The 25037-nt window shown below is 44.5% G+C and overlaps 1 protein-coding gene across 6 annotated transcripts in view; it reads right to left on the reverse strand.

Annotated features, from left to right (window-relative positions):
• Positions 1-4782: 4782 nt before the first annotated feature.
• The window catches only part of CEP89 (centrosomal protein 89), a 76692-nt gene continuing 56437 nt past the window's right edge, over positions 4783-25037 (reverse strand). For all 6 annotated transcript variants that reach the window (XM_032390492.1, XM_032390491.1, XM_032390495.1 and 3 more), the window contains 3 exons: positions 16761-16850; positions 11854-12023; positions 4783-6573 (listed from right to left, as the gene is read on the reverse strand). In XM_032390492.1, the coding sequence (XP_032246383.1) occupies positions 6417-6573; positions 11854-12023; positions 16761-16850 (417 nt within the window). In that variant the 3' untranslated portion in view covers positions 4783-6416. The remainder of the gene's footprint in view (positions 6574-11853; positions 12024-16760; positions 16851-25037) is intronic.

Raw genomic sequence — 25037 nt, forward strand, 5'->3', positions numbered from 1 at the left:
CTTTACCACTCAAACTTGCTCCAGACGTGCTTTCAAGTTGTGGAACTTTCTTCAGTTCCTAAGGTCACGTGGTCTCATATTCCTTCCCGCTGCAGCTGGTAATGGTTCAGAGTCTTTGGGGGACCACAAAGACCATATAGCCAGGTGCTCACCAACTACCTGGATTTGGGGCAGAAGAACTTGTAAAGAGTCAGTGGAATGTGCAGAGTCTTTAAAATGTCAAGGATTTACAGTCTCGCCATAAAACAAGTAACACAGGAATTCACTCACTCCTTTAAACACTAACTCCCCGTTTGCTCCTTCACCGCAGATCCTAATTTCTGTCTCTGAATTTGACTAAGTACATCACATAAGTGGAGCCATGCAGTATTTGTCCTTATGGGCCTGAGATACGTTACCTGGTTAGACATACAGGAACTCCCGTGATGCAGCAAATCCAGCCCTAGGTATTTACCCAAAAAGAATGAAAACACGTCCACACAAAAACCTGTGTACAAATGTTCCCAGCAGCAGGCTGGAGCACAGCAGCGTGCCAGGGCTCAGGCTCTCCACGGAGACAGGATGCGGAGTGTGAGGGGTCCCGGAGTGGTTTCTCGTTTAGATGTGGGACACTTGAGGGGTTTTTGCTGCTAATGGGAAGCCTGTGTTGAACAGAGAGGCCGCCCGGAGCGACCCAGACCTTACATCTAGGAATATCTAGGTGTGTGTGTGTCCTCCTGGAGGGAGGGAATCCCCGCCCTCTGAGCCCAGCTGCTTGAGGAATCAAGGAGGTGACAGTCCCCTCCCTGCTGAGGGGAAGTGGACCTGTGCCACACAGCTCACAAGCCCTGGCTGCTGGGAACTGCTCCCTCCCCCCTACCCCCCCACGCCTCGAGTTCACTCACTCACTCACTCCGGGGGAGGCTTGCAGGCTCTGGCTAACCCCAGGGTCCAGTCTCCAATCTCTGGAATCCACGCATCTCTCTCCCTGCTTCCGCTCCTGCCCTGTTCTGCCCATTTCTGCTGGCTCCACTGTGCGAACCTGCGTGCGTCCTGGCCCCACGTGCAATGAGAAACATCTCCCCCAAGGAGCAGACAGGGTCCCTGCAGAACCTCAGGAGGGCCCCGCTCTGTGGGTGCCCCAACCCCAGGACACAGAGGGGCGGGTGGAACGGGGACTGGGTCACAGGCTGCCCCCCACCATGGAGTGGGCAACCAGCCTGGCCTCTTTCTTCCCAGTGCCACAAGGCTCCAAGGAAGCCCCAGAGGCCGGACTGAACGCGGAGCCGCCTTCCTGGCCGGGGCTATGGTGTCATCCAGGACTTGGTGAGGGGGAAGTGGCTGCATCTGAGCAGGGCAATACCAGGGGCAGGGGTTTCACTGGCTGTCCACTGCCCTCCGTGGCCTGTGTTATTCACGCCCTTGCCCGCTTTCCTCCTTGCCCCACCCGGGGCGTGGAGGTCGCTCAGCTTCTGGGGCACTTTCACTGGAGAGAGGCACACAGCCGACCAAGTGGGGCGAGTGGCCCTGTGTGTCCCCAGTGAAAGTGCCTTCGTGGTCCCCAAGCCTCTGGAAGCCTCCCTCCTCCTCATGTGTTCCCCCTCCTGCTTCCAGAGTCTGGAACCCCTCCACCCTCCCTCCTGGGACCATAGCCAAGGGGCTGTCCCAGCATCCACTCTGCTCTTTCACTTCCCCAGAGACAGACACCACCCTCCAGGGCTCCCTGCCTGAGTCCTCAGCGCCACCCGCTTCTCCCAGCGCTGTGTGGCCATGTGGCTCCGCAATTTGCCCTCCATCTGCAGTCTTATTGTCCCACTTTCCCAAAACTTTACTGGAATTCTTTTACTATGCAAATTCCGACTCGTTCTTTAAGGGCACATACAAGAAAGGTCACCTGATGTCCCCATTATGTTGTAAAAACAGTAAATGCCCAGGCACAGACTCCTGAGCCCAAGGAACAGCCGCTCTGGTGCCTCCCGAGTCTGCGGGAGCTGCGTTTTCCTTCTGTGACTTTCTCTGGTGTTTCAACCACACACGTCTGTCCCCAGAGAACACACTGCCCGGCTTTGCATGGTTCTGAACATGACACAAGCGCATCACTGTGTCGGTACCACAGCCGGGGAAGGGCTCCTGTTGTTGTGGGTGTTTCATTCTGCCAGGGGCCCCCCCATCCCCCGCTTCAAGGGCATTTTCGGTGTTTCCGTGCGGGGGCTGTATGGACAGCATGCTCTGACCATGCTTGTACTGTTCCTCAAACTGGCTTGGTTGGCTTTGTCAGACACTCAATATTTTTGATGGGTTCAATGGGTGTCCTTGTGGTTTCCCTGTCTCCTCTTCATGTACTTATTTATGTTACTCCTTCGAAATGCCCGTGCGCGCCTCTCCCCGTTTTCTCTTGGGCTGTCTTCTGCTTCCTGGCCTTCTTCATGCTTTCTGGACCAAAGGCCTCTGTCAGCTCTGTGTGGCTTGTCCTTCCCCTCAGGGGAAGAGCTCTTCCTTAATTGTATTGCTGTCAAATGTGTTGCTTTCCTCTGTGGTTAGAGCTTTCCGGGTCTTCTTTAAGAAATCCTTCCGTGGGGGCGCCTGGGTGGCTCAGTCAGTCGAGTGTCGGGCTCTTGGTTTTGGCTCAGGTCATGATCTCAGGGTCTTGAGATGGAACCCTGTGTTGGACTCCATGCTCAGCAGGGAGTCGGCTGGAGATTCTCTCTCTCCCTCTGCCCCTCCCCCTCGTTCTCTCTCTAAAATAAATAAATAAATAAAATCATAAAAAAAAATAAAAAAGAAAGAAAGCAATCCTTCCCTGACCCAAAGTCATGACCTATCTAGAAGCTTAGTTTTGCCTTTCACATTTAGGTCCATACACAACTGTCCAAGAGAAGTATACTGTGAGTCACATATGTAGTTTAAATTTTTCCAGTGGCCACTTTTAAAAAGTAGAAACAAAAACAGGTAAAATTATCAATTTTCACAACAGATTTTATTTCACCCAACACATCCAAAATGCTATCAACATATAACCAGTATAAAAATCATTGGTGAGATATTTCACATTCTTCTTTTCATAGTAAATCTTCAGAATCTGGGGTATGTTTTAGGTTTACGGCACATCCCAATTTGGGGGCGAGATTTTCATCAGAAGTCCTCGATCTATAGTTAGATTACCTTTTAAAGTGTATTCAGTTGAAAAGGTGTGTTCTCACCCCCTTGCGCTCCAGCACATACAGAAGATTTCCTGTCACTGCACGGAGACCCTGCTTGTTCTGGAGACCCACGGATCTGGGGGCTTGTCCTGCTTTCTTCTCTTTTGGCTCCAAAACCAATAGATCTCTCGCCTTGGTTCTGGAGGCTAGAAGTCCAAACTCCAGGTGTGGGCATGGGCCGTGCTCCCTCTGAAACCCGGGAGGTGGTCCTTCACAGCCTCTTCCTAGCTTCCGGGGTTGCGAGCACGCCCAGCTATCGTCCTTGGCCTACAGCTACGTCTCTCCAACCCTGGCTGTTGTCACATGGCGTCCTCCCTGGGTGTCTCCGTCCTCACACAGTTGTCTTTTTTAAGGGCACCAGTCATCTGGCATGAAACACCAACCCTACTCCAGTCTGACCTCATCTTCCCTAAGTGCATCTGCACCTACCGAGGCCTCATCTTTCTTTACAGAATTTTCTTCTGGGGAAATCCAACTCCGCATCTAATGCCCACTGAAATGTTACCTCCTACCCACAGCCTTTCATGAACTTCTCTCCCCCGGACTCTCTTTCATGCTCCCCAGAGAAATGACATTTCTTATGTGGCTCCGAGTCCCTGGCTCGCCTTCCTGCAAGCAGAGATCGGCCCTTCACAGAGTCCGGACGCACTTCTTGTGAAGCGGCTTGGGATCGCACGGCCCGGCACGAACCATCACTTGGGAATTCGGAGATAAAGGAGCTAGCAGGGTACCTAGAGACTGATCAGGCGAGCTTTCCTGCAAGATAGCGGGGCAGGGCATTGGGAGATGGGAGGAAGAGAGAACGTTCTGGGCTGTTCCTGGGAAATACTATTTTTTGTTTTGAAGGATCAGATCATGACTGTGCTTCCGTGCAATGAGGTTTTTGAATGTTCTGCACGGGGTCCACCCTGTAGGTCCCACAGCAGCCATGAAGGTGATGAGGCCATTGTTGCAGTCCTGTTTTCTTCCAAGCACCTAGCAGGCTCTGTAACTGTGTCTGCCTTTGTCACTGCTACTGTTCTCGACACCGTGCAGAGATAAGCACTCCGTGTATATTTGCTGACTAAATAAACTGCACTGAAAGAAACACAATTCAGGATTTCCTCCTCTCCTCAGAGTGGGAGGCCCCACGGATCTCCACAGAGAGAAGCTGCTGGGAAAGGGTGGCCTCTCCCCCTCTTCTCGGAGCCTGAGGGGTGGGAGCCACTTCCGACCCACCCCCGCCGACCCTCTGTGCAGATCGACCGGAAAACTGAGGGCAGCTCCTCGCCTGCTGTCCCCTCAAGCTCACAGCCACATCCCTGCTGGGCCCCAGCCTCTCTGCACCCGGGCCGGAATTGCCCCGGACTAATACCAAAGGCAGCAGGGCTCCTGGGGCCCATTTTATAACTGTTCACCTGATCGGGACCATTCTAGAGCCATATACAGATTCCCCAGGACCAAGCAGGAATGGCCCCGCTCCTGCTCCGATTGGCACCTGCAGGATGAAGCCCTACAGGCTCCTACAGGAGACCCTCACAGCAGTCCGGGCTTTCCCGGGGCCAGTCTGGCCTCCCCGCCCACCCCAACCTCCAGCCCGAACGCCCCTCCTGCGGCTCCTGAGTTCTTGCCCCGGCCCACACAGCCCTCTCTGCCCTTCTCCAGCTCCTGAAACCCTGCCCATCCGGCAAGGCCCAGGGCATTCCAGTTCCCCCACGAAGCATCGAAGTTCAGTCCCTGGGCCCCTCAGCAGCCTTGTCTCTCACCGCTTTGCCTGCCTGGCCCTCCTTCACACCCTGGACTCTGAGCCCACCTGCCACATGCAGACAGCAAACTAGCGGGAGGCTGGCAGAGCCCAAGTGCTGCACGACCCCACCCCTGCCTGGCTGCGACGAGGTCCAGGGGTCACCAAACTTGCCAAGTATGTTTGTAACATGTAATAACTTAAGGCAGAAATGTACAAACGTTCACTTCTCCAGGGAACAAAATGTTCTCACAGAAGGTGGGACAAAGCCAGGAATGACAAAAGTGGCTCTCTACGTATGTGACAAGAGCAGGGTTCCCACGACAAGCCACCCTCCAAGCAGACGGCTGGAAGGTGAGAGACTCACGGGGGCGCTGGGGCCTTGCAGCCTGTTTACACGCTGCCAGAGAGCTGCTGGGTTCCCTGGAAATAACATCGAAGCTGTTTGCTAGGTCACCTCCGAGGGAGATGATAGGGAGTTTGAAATCCCGGTGTGTTGCCCTACCTCTGGTCAAATGAAAATAAATTAGAATCGTTGAACTGTTGAACAAGTTGAATAAAACGTAAAACAACTGTGATCTTCTATCTCAACTCCTAACTAGCAATCAGAGCTCAGGCGTGTAACTTTCGCACCCGACCAGGGCCCAGGGCTGGCCTGCACCCGCACTGAGGCCGGGCTGCACTGGGAAGGCTGTGTTCCGGGATTCTGCCCTCCACACCACTCTCAGGGTCCCATGCAGCCTGATGTCCCATGTTCTTCCAGCATGCCAGGGACAAGCAGCCCTGGGTGGCCGGCACTGGCACCAGGAAGTGCCAGGGGATGGTCCTGAGAGGCTGGGGTCACCTGCCTGAGGAGGTGGCAGAGAGGAGCAGAACCCCGGCCCCCAGCATCCTTTTCGGTGGGACTGGGGCAGGGACCCCACCTTGGTGCTAGGTGGCCCCAGAAAAGTTGCCTTTCCAGGAGGATAAAGAAGGGCAGGAAGACGGGGCAGAGCAGAGTTTGTGTAACTAACTGGGGTGTGAGTGCTAGCACCTATCTTTTACCACATGCCAAAACGGCACCCAGAGCGAATGACAGGGTCAGCTCAGCGCTGGACGTGTCCAGCTGACCTCACGCACCTACCCCGCCGCGTGAGCGCTCCGTCCCACCGCCTGCTCCCTCCAGCACTCTCCCGGCTGCAGATCTAGATGCCCAGAGCCAGGCCAGCTCCTCGGGTCCCCTGGCACCCTGAGCAATGCGTCTCACAGGGCCTGGCTCTGTGGCGAGGCAGCCAGTAGGCAAAAATACAGCTCAGCACTGTATGAGTCAAATAAAGCAAAATGTAAAAAAAATGGATTAAATTTCTGCGACAATTTATTTCTACCTTGCCCTGATGAGGAGAAACGCTGCAGCGGAAAGTGGGAGTGGGCCCTTCCCCTGTGCCTCCCAGTCCCGGCGAAGGCAGAGCTCTGGGCCAGGGCCCCAGTCACGCGGGCTGTGGCGGGCGGCGGGAGGCGGGCGGCGGGAGGCGGCTTCATGTCGCAGTCGCCGGAGCTGCGGCCGCCCAGCGCACCTCCCCAGGGCCGTCACACACACCGGGCCTCTGCAGCGCGGCCTGCAGCAACTCTCGGATTCTTTGGTTTTCCTGGGAGGTAGACTGCCAAACCACCTCAAGCTCGCCTTCCATTTCTCTGAGAAATACACACAAAAAGGAAAAGTTTAAAATAGCACAATGAGAAAAATATTTCTCAAAGTAGCCAGAATTCAAAGGAAGGAATGCTTAATGTCAGAGAACAGATCCCATGGTGCTTGGGTTCTGAGGCAAAGGCTCCCAGGGTTGAATGAAATGCTGAGGTGACCTAGAAACAGAAAAAAATACTGAGTTTTGCCTTTTCCTTTATTTTGGACCTTTGTTCTCTAAAGAATTAACATGTATAAGAATAAAATACAGTCCCTGCAGTGGCTGACCTACATACAGCACAACGGCCCCGCTGTGAGCGCCCACACAGCATGAACCCTGCAAGCCTCTCCATGTCCCCTCTACCTGCCCCCGCTGTGACCTGGCCAACATCAGGCACCTCTCATAACACCCATCTGCGCAGCCAATGAGGGGCCCGGACATAAAGAGTTAGTCTGGGGGTGAGGAGGGGACTGTGCGGAATGGGGCTCATAACCGAGGACGCAGAAAAGACTGGCCTAGATAGACCACATGCTGGGAGTGAGCACCCAGAGAGAACCAAGATGTACGAGTAAAGGAAAGGGTACCAAGGACTCTGTGACGGGTACCATGTGGAGTGCTGAGGAAACTGGGCCGACAAGGTATCCATGTCCTCACAGGGCCGTGGTCTGCTGGGGGGAACAGACCAGGGTACCAGCTACCACCTTACAGGATGGTGGACTCCATGGGAGAGTGAGGGGGACAGAAAGACCAGCCTCAGCCTGGGGGGAAGAGCAGGCCTCATGCAGGAGGGCATGGTGGGGAGGCTGGCTCCTTCACAGACATGGCCAGGTGGTTATGGAAGATACTAGAAACTGGACTACCAAGTGGGCTGAGCACTGCTGTTTAAGGAGGAAGACAATGAGATTCAGGGAGGCCAGCGACATGCCCACTTGTCCAGTGTCACTTCTCTTGTGAACTCTTGCTTCCTTCCAAGCCCCCCTAATGCCCACTGGATGTTGGGTGCTATTTAATTAAACTATATTTTTAAAAATCTCCAAATTTCTCTTTTCTGGCACAAAACACCTAGATGTTTGATAAATTACAGCAATCATGAGCTATGCATAGCCAAACTCAAAACAAGAATAGGAAATCTCTAAGGGCAGAAAGAAATAAAGACTAAACTGAAAGCACACAGAAGGGAACAGAGTGTTGCTTATTGCTTTAATGAGAAAAGTCCGTGCCAGAAACCCACATTTTTGTAGAATGGAGACTAGGTGTTGGGCCCATGCAAACTGGGTGGGACAGAAAACCCCAGGGCTCACTCATATCCACGTTTCTCCCCCTTCTTCCCAGAAACACTCTGAACTAACTGCGTGTTCCACAATTGGGCAGGTAAGTGGAGGCACATGAAGGGCCCTTAAAGAAAGCAAGGCTGGGTAGAAAACCTGCCGATCTTCAAAAGAAACCTGCTCTGAGAGGCTAAGTGTCTCCTAGGCGGCTGTAGCCACCAGCTTGTTCTCAAATGGATCTGGAGTTTGAATTTACATTGTTCCCCATGATTGGGCATCCCCAGCACCTGTGTGGAGTGAACAGCCATTTTAGAGACAATCAGGGGAAAAGCTCAATGGATGGGTTAAATAGTACACTGGACACAACTGAAGAGAGAATTAGCAAACTGTAATATAGAGCAGAAGAAATCACTCTGAATGCAGTGCAGAAAAATACCGGATATTAAGGAGTTATACACTATAAATGTAATAATAGCATTTTTAAATATAATAATACATAATATATAACAAATGTAATAAAAGCATTTTTAAAAGACTTTTAAAAGTCTTTTTGTATGTTTTTAAAAAAACATTACTATAGTGTATTTTTAAAATTAATAATGAAATTAAAGTGGCTCCAGGTTGGAAATATTCTCTTGCACCAAAGAGAAGCAAATGCAAATCTTCTCTGGAGAAAAACATCCTTAATCCAGAACCTCAGGATTCTACAGATTAAATTCAACCATATATGCATTCATAGTTAAAAAGTTACTGTATGTAGAAAGAAACAAGCCACACAGAGCAAGAGTCAAAAAAAAAAAAAACATTTAAACTCCCCCAAATTTCAGATATTGAAAAAATAACTACAAATGAAATGTTAAAAGAAATAAAAGATGTATTTAAAATAAACAAAGACCAAGAATTTATTTTAAAAACGACTAGGCAGATTTTCAAAAGAACCAAATAGAACTGAAAATGAACTACACTGTTGTTGATATAAAAAACTCAGTGGCTGGGTTAAACAGTACATTGAACAGAGCTGAAGACAGAATTAGTAAACAGGAATACTGAGCAGAAGAAATTACCCAGAATGTGGACCAGAAAAAAGATGGAAAATTTAAAAGGCACATGGAAAGTCTAACATACATTTAATCTGAGCTCCAGAAGGAGCTTAGAAAGAATAAGGGGAAATAATTTATTTTAAGAGATAATGGCTTATTTTAAGAGATGAGAATTTTCTAGACTAATGAAAGACACAAGATCACAGATATAGAGAATAACTTACACCAAGTAGATAAGTACAGTTAATCACACACCAATTAAATTGCAGAATACAAGAGACAGAGGAGATCTTTTTTTTTTTTAAGATTTTATTTATTTATTTTAGAGAGACAGCACACAAGTGGAAGAGGGAGAGAGAATCTCAAGCAGACTCTGCACTGAGCACAGAGCCCGACGCAGGGCTCAGACTCATGACCCTGAGATCATGACCTGAGCTGAAATCAAGAGTGGGACACTTAACCAACTGAGCCCCCAGGCACCCCTGTGTCAGTTATTTAAAAAAATGACAAAAGGCTTGTCAGAGACTTGTCTTTTGATTCGTCAAAACAGACTTCTCAAACAGAGAAGATAGTAGAATATGCTGAGAGAAGAAGACTGTCAAAGTAAAATTCTGTAGCCAGCAAAAATTATCTTACAAGGATCAAGGAAAAATGCAGACATTTCCAGATAAACAGAAAGCTTACTCCCAACAGACTCTTACTAAAGAGACTTCTAAATAATATATTTTAGGAAGAAAGAAACTAATTTGAGAAATAAGGTCTGAGATGTAAGAGAGGATATGTTAAAAGATAAACTGAGGAAATAAGAAAATTTTAAGAGTTTATTTGAGCAAAACTCAACTTGAATTGGGCAGCATCCCATCTAGCAGAGAGAAACGAGCTCCGAGGAGCTGTACAAAATGAAAAACTTTTATAGGCAGAAGGAAGCAGGAATAAGGAAGATATATTCAGCAAAAGTGGGTTGGTTATTGCAAAGTTACTTTCCCTTAGGGGATGGCAAAGGGTCTCCCAGGCATATGACCTAAGTAGCATTGACCACACAATTCTTGACTAACTAGTTTAAGATTCCCTTTCTGGAGGAGCCAAAACTGTAATTAAGTCAAGTCTTGGTTTGGTGATGTGGGGCTAGCATATGTGAGGCCCATTTTGGGCCTGTTGTCTTGTTTATAATAATCAGTAAGTAAAGAAATTGGTACCTGTGGGTAAATCAAAATAAAGAACTATATAGAAACTAGTAACATTTAATTTGGGGGGGCTAAAGATAATGATATGAAATAGATCTTTGTTCTTCACTTTTATCTACCTAATGACACTAGACGACATCATATAAACTGAGGGGGAAAAGAATTAGATAAGAGCATTAGATCTTGCACTGAGGGGAAGAAATGTAGACATGCTGATTAAATTCAGATTTTTTTTTTTTTTTGTAGCCCAACGCAGGGCTTGAACTCACAACCCTGAGATCGAAACCTGAGCTGAAATCAAGAGTCGGTGGCCTAACCAACTGGGCTACCCAGGCGTCCCTAAATTTAGATTTTTTAATGTTAAATATTCATTGTAAAATTTTAAGGGTAACCACTGAAAGTATAGAAATAGTGTGCATAACTTTCAAACGATTTAAGGACAGATAGTGGAATAAGGGAGAAAATGAAAAACAAAATGCCATTTTATTATTGTGATTCTAAACCTCCTATCTGGCAAGAAATTTGGTATTAGCCCAACTTTTTACATAGTAGCTGTTTATGGTGGTAAGAACTTCTGTGACTACAGAAACCATGATAACCATGATAGATAAGACTTAATCCTGCCTTGCATTTAAGAAGCATCTGGCTGGGGAGCCTGGGTGGCTCAGTCAGTTAAGCAGCTGCCTTCGGCTCAAGTCATGATCCCAGGGTCCTGGGCATCGGGCTCCTTGCTCAGCGGGGAGCCTGCTTCTCTCTCTGCCTGCCACTCCCCCTGCTCATGCTCTGTGTCTGACAAATAAATAAATAAAATCTTAAAAAAAAAAAAAAAGAAGCATCTGGCTGATGGAAAACAGATATCTGCATTCTGCATGACATCAAATATATGGATCCTTCTATAACCTGAAGAAATCCCATAAGCGTATTACGATTCTTCTGCATGCATCAGTTTACATTCCAGTCTGTCAAAGCACAGCCATTATGAAAAGGCAGAGTTAAGTACGAAGGACCACCAAGTTCACCTTCATGGAGCATGTGACATTCCCCAATGTTTTTAATACACTGGCAACACTTCCTCTAGCCTATATTTAAAGGGTAAAGTGTAACTGATTTAGTACTTACATGCACAGAAAACATAATGCACCCATCATCTTATGACTATGATCTTACAAGAAGGGAATGATCAGAGATTTTAAAATCCTCAGAAATGAAAAAAAAGAAAAAGCAGAAATAAGACATTTAATCAAAAATAAAAAGTCTCCCAAGAAAATGGAATAAAACAAAAGCATCAACGAGAGGAGAAAAGAGGGAAGGACAATTAGAGGCCCGGGTTGATTTAAGAAGTCCAATATTCAAACAATGGGAGTTCTACAGGGGGGATTAAGGGAAATGAGGAGCACAGCATGGTGAGTGTTAACACCACTGTTGTATACTTGAAAGTTGCTAAGGGAGCGGATCTTCAATGTTCCCACCCTAACCGCTGCACCGTCACCAGCACCACAACAAAATGGGAACTGGGTAAGATGAGAGAGGTGTTAACTAACCTTGAGGTGGCAATCATTTCACAAGATATTCATGTATCAAATCATCACATTATACACCTTCAACTTACACAATCCTGTATGTCAATTGCTGGGGGAAAATTTTAAAAAGAAAATGAGCAAATAAGAATTAGGACCAATATTACATTCAGATAAAACTTAAATGTAAAAAATAAACAGAACGGGTCCAGAGGGTTTTGCTGGAAAATTCTAGCAAACATTCAAAATTAACATCCTCTATGGGGCTGGGGTGGCCCTACCTGTTCTGCTGCAGTGCCTGGTCCAGGACATCCTGCTTGTCCTGCAGCACCCGATGGAGGTGCCTCATCTCTTGCTGGTACTGAGCTGTCTTGCTAGCGAAGTCTTCCTGCTGCTCTGTCAGGCGGTGACTGATGTCATCCACTTTCAGTGCCGCCTGCTTCTTGTACCCCTGGGGGAGGAGGAGGCCCTGTGTGAGCGAGGGGATGCTGCCTGCGGCCCAGGGGATGGCTTCCCGGATGCGTACCCTCCCCATATGGGCTATCAGAGCCCACTGAGATGATGAGTAAACCTTGCAGAAGTCTGATCTGGGAGGGCAAGTCTGGATCATAAAAGTCATAGAAAGTAAAAAAAAGAATATCAAGTATAATAAAACCAAATTTCTAATTTGTATCATGCCTAGTTTTTTATATGCTACAAATAAAAACAGACCAACCTGGCAAGGTCTGTCACACTCTATTGGTAAACAGATGACAGAGATAAAAGCTTGATTCATTTATCTTCCTTCTACATTTTTACTGGATAGCATTTAAGGTATGACTTCCCTCTGAGTTGTTTTTTTTTTTTTAAAGATTTTATTTATTTATTTGACAGACAGATAGCAAGAGCAGGAACACAAGCAGGGGGAATGGGAGAGGAAGAAGCAGGCTTCCCGCTGAGCAGGGAGCCCGATGCGGGGCTCGATCCCAGGACCCTGGGATCATGACCTGAGCCGAAGGCAGACGCTTAACGATTGAGCCACCCAGGCGCCCCGCTCTGAGCATTTCTAAAACTAGTGTTATACAGATTCTAATTTGTACTTGACACAGATTCAATTCTGTTTATTAGTCCGGAGTCTCTCATGGTTCGTCTCCCTCTCTGATTTCTCCCCATTCAGTTTTCCCTCCCTTCCCCTGTGGTCCTCTGTGCTATTCCTTATGTTCCACATATGAATGAAACCATATGATAATTGTCTTTCTCTGCTTGACTTATTTCACTTAGCGTAATCCCCTCCAGTTCCAACCATGTCGATGAAAATGGTAGGTATTCATCCTTTCTAACAGCTAATATTCCACTGTATATAAGAACCACATCTTCTTTATCCATTCATCTGTTGAAGGGCATCTCATCTCCTTCCATAGTTTGGTTATTACGGACATTGCTTCTATGAACATTGGGGTGCATGTGCCCCTTCTTTTCACTACATCTGTATCTTTGGGGTAAAAACCTAGTAGTGCAATTGGGTCACAGGGTAGTTCTATTTTTAACGTCTTAAGGAACCTCCATACTGTTTTCCAGAGTGGCTGCACCACTTTGCATTCCCACCAACAGTGTAAGAGGGTTCCCCTTTCTCCACATCCTTAACAACATTTGCTGTTTCCTGTCTTGTTAATTTTAGCCATTCTAACTGATGTATCAATTCCATTTAGAAACTGACAGTTTATATATTCCCTCTGACCCAAGAATTGGTTTACCTCATGGTTTTTACATTTCCAGGTAAAAGAATATTTCTTTTGCTTTCTGATTGTTTATTAATTTCTGGTTTTCATCTTTTTGGTCAACAAATGTGCCTTATTTTTATTCTAGGGGTTGATTATTTTATTTAATTTTTTAAGATTTTATTTATTTATTTGACAGAGACAGACACAGTGAGAGAGGGAACACAAGCAGTGGGAGTGAGAGAGGGAGAAGCAGGCTTCCTGCGGAGCATGGAGCCCGATGTGGGGCTCGATCCCAGGACCCTGGGATCATGACCTGAGCTGAAGGCAGACGCTTAACGACTGAGCCACCCAGGCGCCCCCTAGGGGTTGATTATTTTTTGAGCCAATCTACAATCAATCGTTATATATATAAACACACACACACACACACACACACACACACACACATATATATAAACACACATAAATAAACCTTATAGATTACCTTAAATCTTCTATAACCTTAGTTACTTTTGTTTAATTTCTTGATCTGTCTTGGACCAAGAGAAGATTAAAGCTCCTATTATTACCATGTTTCCATTTCCCTTTGTATGTCCTATAGTTTATAGATTTGCTGTGTTTATTTAGTGCACAGATATTTGTAGCTACTATATACTATTGATTTCAGTCTTTAACATGAAGTCTCCTCCTTTTTTTTGTTTCATTTAGTGCTTTTGGCCTGAACTTTATCTCAGCACATGTAAAGATTGCAAATTTGCTTTCTGTTTGCATAAATCTGATTATTTTTACTCATCCTTTTACTCTTCAGCTTTCTAATGCACTTTGTTTCAGACTGTCTCTTGGCTCTATCATGGAATACCATTTGCTTCATTATCAATCTGTTTTCTTTTAATGGGTGAATTAAGTTCATTTATATTTGTTTGGTCTCAATTTTGTTACTTTGTTTTATCTTCATACATTTTTAAAGACTTAATGTAGTCCATTTTCTCTGTTCTTTTCACTGTTGTAATTCTACTATTTAGGAATGGATCTCTCTTGATTCTTGTGGTGATTTTTATTCTCATGCCTTTATATTACATGTCCTTAGTCCTCTCATTTATCAAAAGTAACATAATGTTAGCTCACAACAACCTTTTCTGGCCCTACTTAAATATGTTTAAGCTCCTCCTACTTGATTTTTCAGCTTGAAATGATATCCTTGGAACTCTTAGTTATGACATATGAAGCCATCAGCTAGTTTGTTCTACTTTCAACTTTCCTACCTTGTTGACCTATCAGTTTTTCCTTGGTTGTATTAATTCCACACTGTCAAAAAACATTTACATTTTATTCCATCAGCCTTATCCCGGCCTCACTGAAGTCTTAGTTCCCAATTAAATATATCCTTTGCTCACTACTTTTCTGAAATTTGCCCAATTGTTTCTTGATTGGCTGAACTCAAGTTGATTAATCTTCAGGTGAGATTTATGGAAAAACTGTGCCCGGAGTTTTCACATGGTCAAAACTATCTGAAGAGTAGCTTGGTTGGATGGAGACATCCTTGGCTCACACTCTGTTTCATCGAATATTTATAGAAGTCATTGCACTGCTCTCTGGCATTCAGTATTGCTGTGGAGAAGTGTGATGCCAACATGGTTTTCTTTTTCTTATGTCTTGGCCTTTTGCCTGGGTGTCCAACGTTTTCTTTATCTTTTTTTTTTTTTAAGATTTTATTTATTTATTTATTTGAGAGAGAGAGAGAGAGAGAAAGCTGGGGGAGCAGAGGGAAAGGGATAAGCAGACTCTGCGCTGAGCGAGGAGCCTGATGCAGGGCTTGATCCCATGACCCCAAGATCACAACCTGAGCTGAAACCAAGAGTTGGACACTCAACTAAGCCACCCAGGCACCCCTATCTAGATATGGATTTCTTTTTCTTTATCCTACCTAGTTAGATTGTAACTAAGTGTACTTGAAGATTAAACTTACCATATCCTCACTGACTTTAAAACTATCAGAAATAAAATTCCCAGAAAACTACTATGTCTGCTAGGAATCTCTGATGACATTTTAGAAGTCAACACAACTCCAAAAGCTATCTGGCTCAATTAAATCATTCCTACCACCTGAAGCCACAGGATCAGCTGCCCTGAGTTCTGGGTGGAGGACGAATGCAGCATTTTCAACTTTCCTTTTAGCAAAGCAACCCTTTCTTCAAATAGCATCATGCCTAAAAGCCCACATTTGGGAACAGGAGTGGAGCTGCTCTGCCCCACAGAAGGAATGAGTTCACTGGACCTGTGGTGGGAACAGCCCTCACCTCAAAGGCCACTGCCCACTATAAATGAGAACAGTGATGTGCTGGAGGGTACGCTAGTCTTCTCTGAATTTAGTTAGATGGCGGTGATCTTCCTTGGGGAAGGCCCAGACCCAGGCAGAATCCAGAACAGGGTAAGGGTAGCTCAGGGACGTTGCATGTGGCAGACCCTACTGGAAACCAGAAAGCCCCTCAGGGAGCATCTCAGTCTGTACCACTTGAAAATTCATGATGAATAGGCTGTGTGGCTTCCAAAAACTTGGTATTTGTGTTACTTAGGCAATATTCATGAAACATTGGGGGGGAAAAGTCTATTCTTTGCATTAGGTTAATTGCTAATTCTTAGCAATTAGAAGTTAAATTTTATTTAACTTTTAAAAAATAAACAATTTAGGACTTATGTTCCCTAAAACAAAACAAAGGCATAACATATTTACATACATACATACATACACCTGCTTGCTGTTCACCCAGTACCACACTTATGTACACAGAGCCAGTCAATGTTTCGTTGGTCTTAGTTTGTTAATTTCCCAACATAGTAAATGTCATCAATCTATTTCTCCATGTGTCAGGCTCTTTTCATCATCATCCAGCAGAGGTCCTAGATCTTATTCCCCACGCTAGAGCTACATGCCCTCACGGATCTTCCCTTTCAAAACCCACAGGTTCCCTGCCTCCCACACAGGCCTCTAGCCCACCCGCACCCCTGCTCCTGCTCCAGAGAAGTCAGTCTGGCTGGTAAGGCGGTGTATGCCAGTAGTCAGAATACAGATGGCGGGGGGATGAGAGGTCAGGTGAGGGAGGTGGCCTAGGGGAGGAGAGTTGGTACCCTGACAATAGTTTCCTTGGGCAGAGAAACTGGAGGGTGCAGTTAGGATTAAGCTAGAGAGGAGCGGGTCAACCCTGTTCCCTAACTGAACCAACGAATGTTGGGCTAACTTCAGGACAGAGCCTGGAGATTTTTCCATCGCAATTTTTTTCTTTTAAACAGCTGCATGGTATCTTATTATGCAGATAAGCCGGTTTATTTAATGAGTGGATTGGTGCTATAAGCAATACTGCTTTACCCTGTGGATGATTAGTGTGATACATACATGCAACATGAATTATTTTTTTAAACATGGAAGTCTGACCCCAGTAAGGTGCTGTTTCCATTTGAAAACGGCACCTCTGAGGCTAATGGCCACTTACCTTGATTTTTTCTTTTAACCTTCCCAAGCGAATATTGCCTTCTGTGATTTTGTTGAGAACTCCATGCTTCTCACTTTCTAAACATTTAGCCTAAGGAGAAAAGTGAAAAGAAAAATAATGGGCTTTTGGTTTAACAGAAAAATTAAGATAATAATTCTTCTGCAAAGAACATTATTCCTCCCAAGTATTCTCTATTCTGCCACTCCTCCCGGCCCACCACCCTGCCTGCCCCCCACTCCCTGTGTGAGAGATGTGGACAGAACTTGGGCCAATAGCTGAGGAGGGGCAAGAACCCAGAATGGCAGGCTGGGTGCCCCTCCTGGGCACCAACAGAAGATCGAGCCCCCCAAACAAGGGGAATGTACTGTAAGGGCTTCGGACACACTTCTCTATGCTTGTGGAATATAGCATTCCTTCAATCGTATCCAAGGAACAAGTGCAAAGATGCAAATAAACTTTTAGCTCGACTACTTGAATAATTACAAAACTAAGGATAACGGAGGGGAGGAGCAAGATGGTGGAGGAGTAGGAGACCTGGATTTTGTCTGGTCCCAGGAATTCAGCTGGATAGGGATCAAACCATTCTGAACATCTACAAACTCAACAGGAGATCGAAGAAAAGAATAGCCGCAACTCTCTGAACAGAAAAGCGACCACTTTCTGGAAGGTACGACGTGCGGAGAAGTGAATCCGAGGTGATATTCAGGAGGATAGACGGCGGGGGAGGGGGCCTCCGTCGGCCGCTTCTGGCAAGTGATAGAGCAGCGGAGCACAAAATCAGAACTTTTAGAAGTCAGCTCTACCGAGGGATGTCGCTCCAGTGGCTAAGCAGGGGGTGGAACCCTCTCTGGGACACTGTGGTCTCAGGACCCTCGGGGTCACAGAAAGACCGGGGGTGCCTGAGTGTGGCAGAGCTCCCAGGTATCAGAGCGGGGAAGCCGGCTGCAGAGACGGAGCCGAGGAGCAGGCTCTCAGCTCCGGGTTGCCATAAACCGTGATCCGAGGCACAGTTGGGCCACTGCTCCTCCAGCAGGGACCCAACAAGCAGCAGATCTGGGGAGACTCCCCTTCCTCCCCTGGGGAGAAGCGGCGTGGAAGTGCACCACAGGGATCTGCTGGGTTTGGAGACTCCACATGGGGTCGGGTGCCAGAGATAGAAATGCACGGTCACAGGCCGGGTGAGCACGGAGTGCGGCCAGAGACCGGGGAGACGGGAGTGACTGACTGCTTTTCTCTGGGGGCTCACTAAGGAGTGGGGCCCCGAGTTCTCGGCTCCTCCAGGGAGGAGATTGGGAGGCCGCCATTCTCACTCTCGTCCTCCAAAGCTGTAGGGAAAGCTTGCAGGGAACAAAAGCTCCCGAGAGCAAACCCGCGCAGATTACTTAGCCCAGACCCAGCAAGGGCGGGGCAATTCCGCCTCCGGCAAAGACATTTGGGAACCACGGCAACAGGCCCCTCCCCCAGAAGATCAGCAAGAACCACCAGCCAAGACCAAATTTACCGATCAATGAGAACGGCAGAACTCCAGAGCTAGGGGAGTACTGCACATAGAATCCATGGCTTTTTTCCTATGATTCTTTAGTCTTTCAAAGTTAATTTTTTTTTAACTGTCTTTTTTTTTTTTTTAATTTTTCTTTTTCCCTTTTTCAACCAACATCTTATCAATCGCTTTTTAAAAAATCTTATTTTTCATTTTTAGAGTCATATTCTATCTGTTCATTGTAGTTAACCTTATTTTTGGTATATATATATGGTATATATACCATATATATATATGTTGTTCTCTCTTTAAAATTTTGGGATACAGTTTCTTCTAACAGACCAAAATATACCCTAAATCTCTAGTGCATGGCTTTGTTCTAGTCTTCTGCCTGATCACATTCTCTCTTTTATTTTTTTAAATTTCTCTTCTTTCTTTTTTCAACCAACTTCTTATCTTATCAATTCCTTTTATAAAATCTTCTACAATTTTCATCTTTACAGTCATATTCCATCCCTTCATCATATTTACCCTTATTTTTGTACATACATAAGTTTTTCTTTCTTTAAATTTTGGGAGGCAGTTTCTTCTAACAGACCAAAATACACCCAAAATCTACTGTGTGGCACTGATCTATGCACCAGCCTGATCATATCTGATCATATTTTTTTTTTCTTTTTTCTTTCTTTCCCTTTCTTTTCCCCTGGTTTCAGGTCTCTTCTGATTTGTTTAGTGTATATTTTTCTGGGGTCGTTGTTACCCTGTTAGCATTTTGTTCTCTCATTCATCTATTCTCCTCTGGACAAAACGACAAGATGGAAACACTCACCTCAAAAAAAAAGAACAAGAGGCAGTACCGACTGCCAGGGACCTAATCAATACGGACATTAGTAAGATATCAGAACTAGAGTTCAGAATGATGATTATAAAGATACTAGCTGGGCTTGAAAAAAGCATGGAAGATACTAGAGAAACCCTTTCTGGAGAAATAAAAGAACTAAAATCTAACCAAGTCGAAATCAAAAAGGCTATTAATGAGGTGCAATAAAAAATGGAGGCTCTAACTGCTAGAATAAATGAGGCAGAAGAGAGAATTGGTGATATAGAAGACCAAATGATGGAGAATAAAGAAGCTGAGAAAAAGAAAGATAAACAACTACTGGATCACGAGGGCAGAATTCGAGAGATAAGTGATACCATAAGATGAAACAATATTAGAATAATTGGGATCCCAGAAGAAGAAGAAAGAGAGAGAGGGGCAGAAGGTATATTGGGGCAAATTATAGGAGAGAACTTCCCTAATTTGGGGAAGGAAACAGGCATCAAAATCCAGGAGGCACAGAGAACCCCCCTTGAAATCAATAAAAATAGGTCAACACTCCGACATCTAATGGTAAAACTTACAAGTCTCAGAGACAAAGAGAAAATCCTGAAAGCAGCTCGGGACAAGAGGTCTGTAACTTACAATGGTAGAAACATTAGATTGGCAACAGACCTATCCACAGAGACCTGGCAGGCCAGAAAGGACTGGCATGATATATTCAGAGCACTAAACGAGAAAAATATGCAGCCAAGACTACTATATCCAGCTAGGCTGTCACTGAAAATAGGAGAGATAAAAAGCTCCAGGACAAACAAAAACTAAAAGAATCTGCAAACACCAAACCAGCCCTACAAGAAATGTTGAAAGGGGTCCTCTAAGCAAAGAGAGAGCCTAAAAGTAACATAGACCAGAAAGGAACACAGACAATATACAGTAAAAGTCACCTTACAGACAATACAATAGCACTAAATTCATATCTTTCAATAGTTACCCCTGAATGTAAATGGGCTAAATGCCCCAATCAAAAGACACAGCGTATCAGATTGGATAAAAAAACAAGACCCATCGATATGCTGTCTGCAAGAGACTCATTTTAGACCCAAAGACGCCTCCAGTTTGAAAGTGAGGGGGTGGAAAACTATTTACCATGCTAATGGACATCAAAAGAAAGCTGGGGTGGCAATCCTTATATCAGACAAATTAGATTTTAAACCAAAGACTATAATAAGAGATGAGGAAGGGCACTATATCATACTTGAAGGGACTATCCAACAAGAAGATCTAACAGTTGTAAATATCCAAGCCCCTAACATGGGAGCAGCCAATTATATAAGCCAATTAATAACAAAATCAAAGAAACACATTGACAACAATACAATAATAGTAGGGGACTTTAACACTCCCCTCATGGAAATGGACAGATCATCTAAGCAAAAGATCAACAAGGAAATAAAGACTTTAAATGACACACTGGACCAAATGGACTTCACAGATATATTGAGAACATTCCATCCCAAAGCAACAGAATACCCATTCTTCTCTAGTGCCCATGGAACATTCTCCAGAATAGATCACATCCTAGGTCACAAATCAGGTCTCAACCGGTACCAAAAGATTAGGATCATTCCCTGCATATTTTCGGACCACAATGCTTTGAAACTAGAACTCAATCACAAGAGGAAAGTCAGAAAGAACTCAAATACATGGAGACTAAAGAGCATCCTACTAAAGAATGAATGGGTCAACCAGGAAGTTAAAGAAGAATTTAAAAAATTCATGGAAACAAATGAAAATGAAAACACAACTGTTCAAAACCTTTGGGATGCAGCAAAGGTGGTCCTAAGAGGAAAGTATATAGCAATACAAGCCTTTCTCAAGAAACAAGAAAGGTCTCAAGTACACAACCTAACCCTACACCTAAAGGAGCTGGAGAAAGAACAGCAAATAAAGCCTAACCAGCAGGAGAAGAGAAATAGTAAAGATCAGAGCAGAAATCAATGAAACAGAAACCAAAAGAAGAGTAAACAGATCAACAAAACTACGAGCTGGTTCTTTGAAAGAATTAATAAGATTGATAAACCCCTGGCCAGACTTATCAAAAAGAAAAATGACCCAAATAAATAAAATCATGAATGAAAGAGGAGAGATCACAACCAACACCAAAGAAATACAAACAATTATAAAACATATTACGAGCAACTATATGCCAGCAAATTAGATAATCTGGAATAAATGAATGCATTCCTAGAGATGTATCAACTACCAAAACTGAACCAGGAAGAAACAGAAAAGCTGAACAGACCATAACCACTAAGGAAATTGAAGCAGTAATCAAAAATCTCCCAACAAACAAGAGCCCAGGGCCAGATAGCTTCCCAGGGGAATTCTACCAAACATTTAAAGAAGAATTAATACCCATTCTTCTGAAATTGTTCCAAAAAATAGAAATGGAAGGAAAACTTCCAAACTCATTTTATGAGGCCAGCATTACCTTGACCCCAAAATCAGACAAAGACCCCGTCAAAAAGGAGAATTACAGAGCAATATCCCTAATGAACATGGATGCAAAAATTCTCACCAAAATACTAGCCAATAGGATCCAACAGTACATTAAAAGGATTATTCACTACAACCAAGTGGGATTTATTCCTGGGCTGCAAGGTTGGTTCAACATCTGCAAATCAATGTGATAAAATACATTAAAAAAAGGAAGACCAAGAACCATATGATCCTCTCAATAGATGCAGAAAAAGTATTTGACAAAGTACAGCATCCTTTCTTGATTAAAACTCTTCAGAGTATAGGGATAGAGAGTACATACCTCAATATCATAAAAGCCATCTACGAAAAACCCACAGCGAATATCATTCTCAATGGGGAAAAACTGAGAGCTTTCCCCCTAAGGTCAGGAACACGGCAGGGATGTCCACTATCACCAGTGCTATTCAACATAGTACTAGAAGTCCTAGTCACAGCAATCAGACAACAAAAAGAAATCAAAGGCATCCAAATCGGCAAAGAAGAAGTCAAACTCTCACTCTTTGCAGATGGTATGATACTTTATGTGGAAAACCCAAAAGACTCCACCCCAAAACTGCTAGAACTCATACAGGAATTCAGTAAAGTGGCAGGATATAAAATCAATACACAGAAATCAGTTGCATTTCTATACACCAACAACAAGACAGAAGAAAGAGAAATTAAAGAGTCAATCCCATTTATAATTGCACCCAAAACCATAAGATAGCTAGGAATAAATCTAACCAAAGAGGCAAAGAATCTGTACTCAGAAAACTATAAAATACTCATGAAAGAAATTGAGGAAGACACAAAGAAATGGAAAAATGTTCCATGCTCATGGATTGGAAGAACAAATATTGTGAAGATGTCAATGCTACCTAGAGCAATCTACACATTTAATGCAACCCGTATCAAAATACCATCAACTTTTTTCAAAGAAATGGAACAAATAATCCTAAAATTTGTATGGAACCAGAAAAGGCCCCGAATAGCCAGAGGAATGTTGAAAAAGAAAAGCAAAGCTGGTGGCATCACAATTCTGGACTTCAAGCTCTATTACAAAGCTGTCATCATCAAGACAGTATGGTACTGGCACAAAAACAGACACATAGATCAATGGAACAGAACAGAGAGCCCAGAAATGGACCCTCAACTCTAGGGTCAACTAATCTTCAAAAAAGCAGGAAAGAATGTCCAATGGAAAAAAGACAGTCTCTTCAACAAATGGTGTTGGGAAAATTGGACAGCCACATGCAGAAGAATGAAACTGGACCATTTCCTTACACCACACACAAAAATAGACTCAACATGGATTAAAGATCTAAATGTGAGACAGGAGTCCATCAAAATCCTAGAAAAGAACACAGGCAGGAACCTCTTTGACCTTAGCTGCAGCAACTTCTTCCTAGAAACATCACCAAAGGCAAGGGAAGCAAGGGCAAAAATGAATTATTGGGACTTCATCAAGATAAAAAGCTTTTGCACAGCAAAGGAAACAGTCAACAAAACCAAAAGACAGGGACGCCTGGGTGGCTCAGTTGGTTAAGTGACTGCCTTCGGCTCAGGTCATGATCCTGGAGTCCCGGGATCGAGTCCCACATCAGGCTCCCTGCTCAGCAGGGAGTCTGCTTCTCCCTCTGACTCTCCTCCCTCTCATGCTCTCTGTCTCTCATTCTCTCTCTCTCAAATAAATAAAATCTTTAAAAAAAAAAAAAAAACAAACCAAAAGACAACTGACAGAATGGGAGAAGATATTTGCAAATGACAGATCAGATAAAGGGCTAGTATCCAAAATCTGTAAAGAACTTATCAAACTCAACACCCAAAGAACAAATAATCCAATCAAGAAATGGGCAGAAGACATGAACAGACATTTTTCCAAAGAAGACATCCAAATAGCCAACAGACACATGAAAAAGTGCTCAACATTGCTCGGCATCAGGGAAATCCAAAGCAAAACTTCCACCTCACACCAGTCAGAATGGCTAAAATTAACAAGTCAGGAAATGACAGATGTTGGTGAGGATGCGGAGAAAGGAGAACCCCCCTATGCTGTTGGTGGGAATGCAAGCTGGTGCAGCCACTCTGGAAAACAGTATGGAGGTTCCTCAAAAAGTTGAAAATAGAGCTACCCTGTGACCCAGCAATTGCACCACTGGGTATTCACCCCAAAGATACAAATGTAGTGATCCAAAGGGGTATGTGCACCCCAATGTTTATAGCAGCAATGTCCACAATAGCCAAACTATGGAAAGAGCCAAGATGTCCATCAACAGATGAATGGATAAAGAAGATGTAGTGTGTGTGTGTGTATATATATATATATATACACACACACACACACACACACACACACACACACACACACAATGGAATATTATGCAGCCATCAAAAGGAATGAGATCTTGCCATTTGCAACAACGTGGATGGAACTAGAGGGTATTACGCTAAGCGAAATAAGTCAATCAGAGAAAGACATGTATCATATGATCTCACTGATATGAGGAATTCTTAATCTCAGGAAACAAATTGAGGGTTGCTGGAGTGGTGGGGCGTGGGAGGGATGGGTTGGCTGGGTGATAGACATTGGGGAGGTTATGTGCTATGGTGAGCACTGTGAATTGTATAAGACTGATGAATCACAGACCTGTACCTCTGAAACAAATAATACATTATATGTTAAAAAAAAAAAAAGACAGTAGGAAGGGAAAAATGAAGGGGGGGAAATCAGAGAGGGAGACAAACCATGAGAGACTATGGACTCTGAGAAACAAACTGAGGGTTCTAGAGGGGAGGGGGTGGGGGATGGGTTAGCCTGGTGATGGGTATTAAAGAGGGCATGGATTGAATGGAGCACTGGGTGTTATATGCAAACAATGAATCATGGAACACTACATCAAAAACTAATGATGTAATGTATGGTGATTAACATAACATAATTTAAAAAAACAAAAAGGAAAAAACAAAAACAAAAAGAAATTAAGGATAATGTGAAAACACAATTCCATTCGCCAAGCCAAATGTGATGGCATCACATCCAAGAGGGATTATCATTTGAAGCTGAATGATTTAGATTAATATCCACATGGGACATGAATTGCTACACACTGTAAATTATTTCAAATGCCAAAATTAAAAAAGCAAAGGTGAGTATTCCTTCTAAGGCAGGCCAGGATGACAATTTGATTTCATTTGATTTCCTTCAGAAAGGAAAAATACGACACAGAAAGTTAAGTAACTTGCCATAAATCACATGGAAAACCCATCCTAAAGGTGGGATTAGAAATTAAGATGGCACTTTCAGGATGCCTGGGTGGCTCAGTTGGTTAAGCGTCTGCCTTCGGCTCAGGTCATGATCCCACGGTCCTGGGATCGAGTCCCCCATCAGGCTCCCTGCTCAGCAGGGAGCCTGCTTCTCCCTCTCCCACTCCCCCTGCTTGTGCTCTCTCTCTCT

The sequence above is a fragment of the Phoca vitulina genome, unplaced genomic scaffold, assembly GCF_004348235.1.
Source record: "Phoca vitulina isolate PV1807 unplaced genomic scaffold, GSC_HSeal_1.0 scaffold58, whole genome shotgun sequence".
Taxonomy (NCBI): Eukaryota; Metazoa; Chordata; class Mammalia; order Carnivora; family Phocidae; genus Phoca; species Phoca vitulina.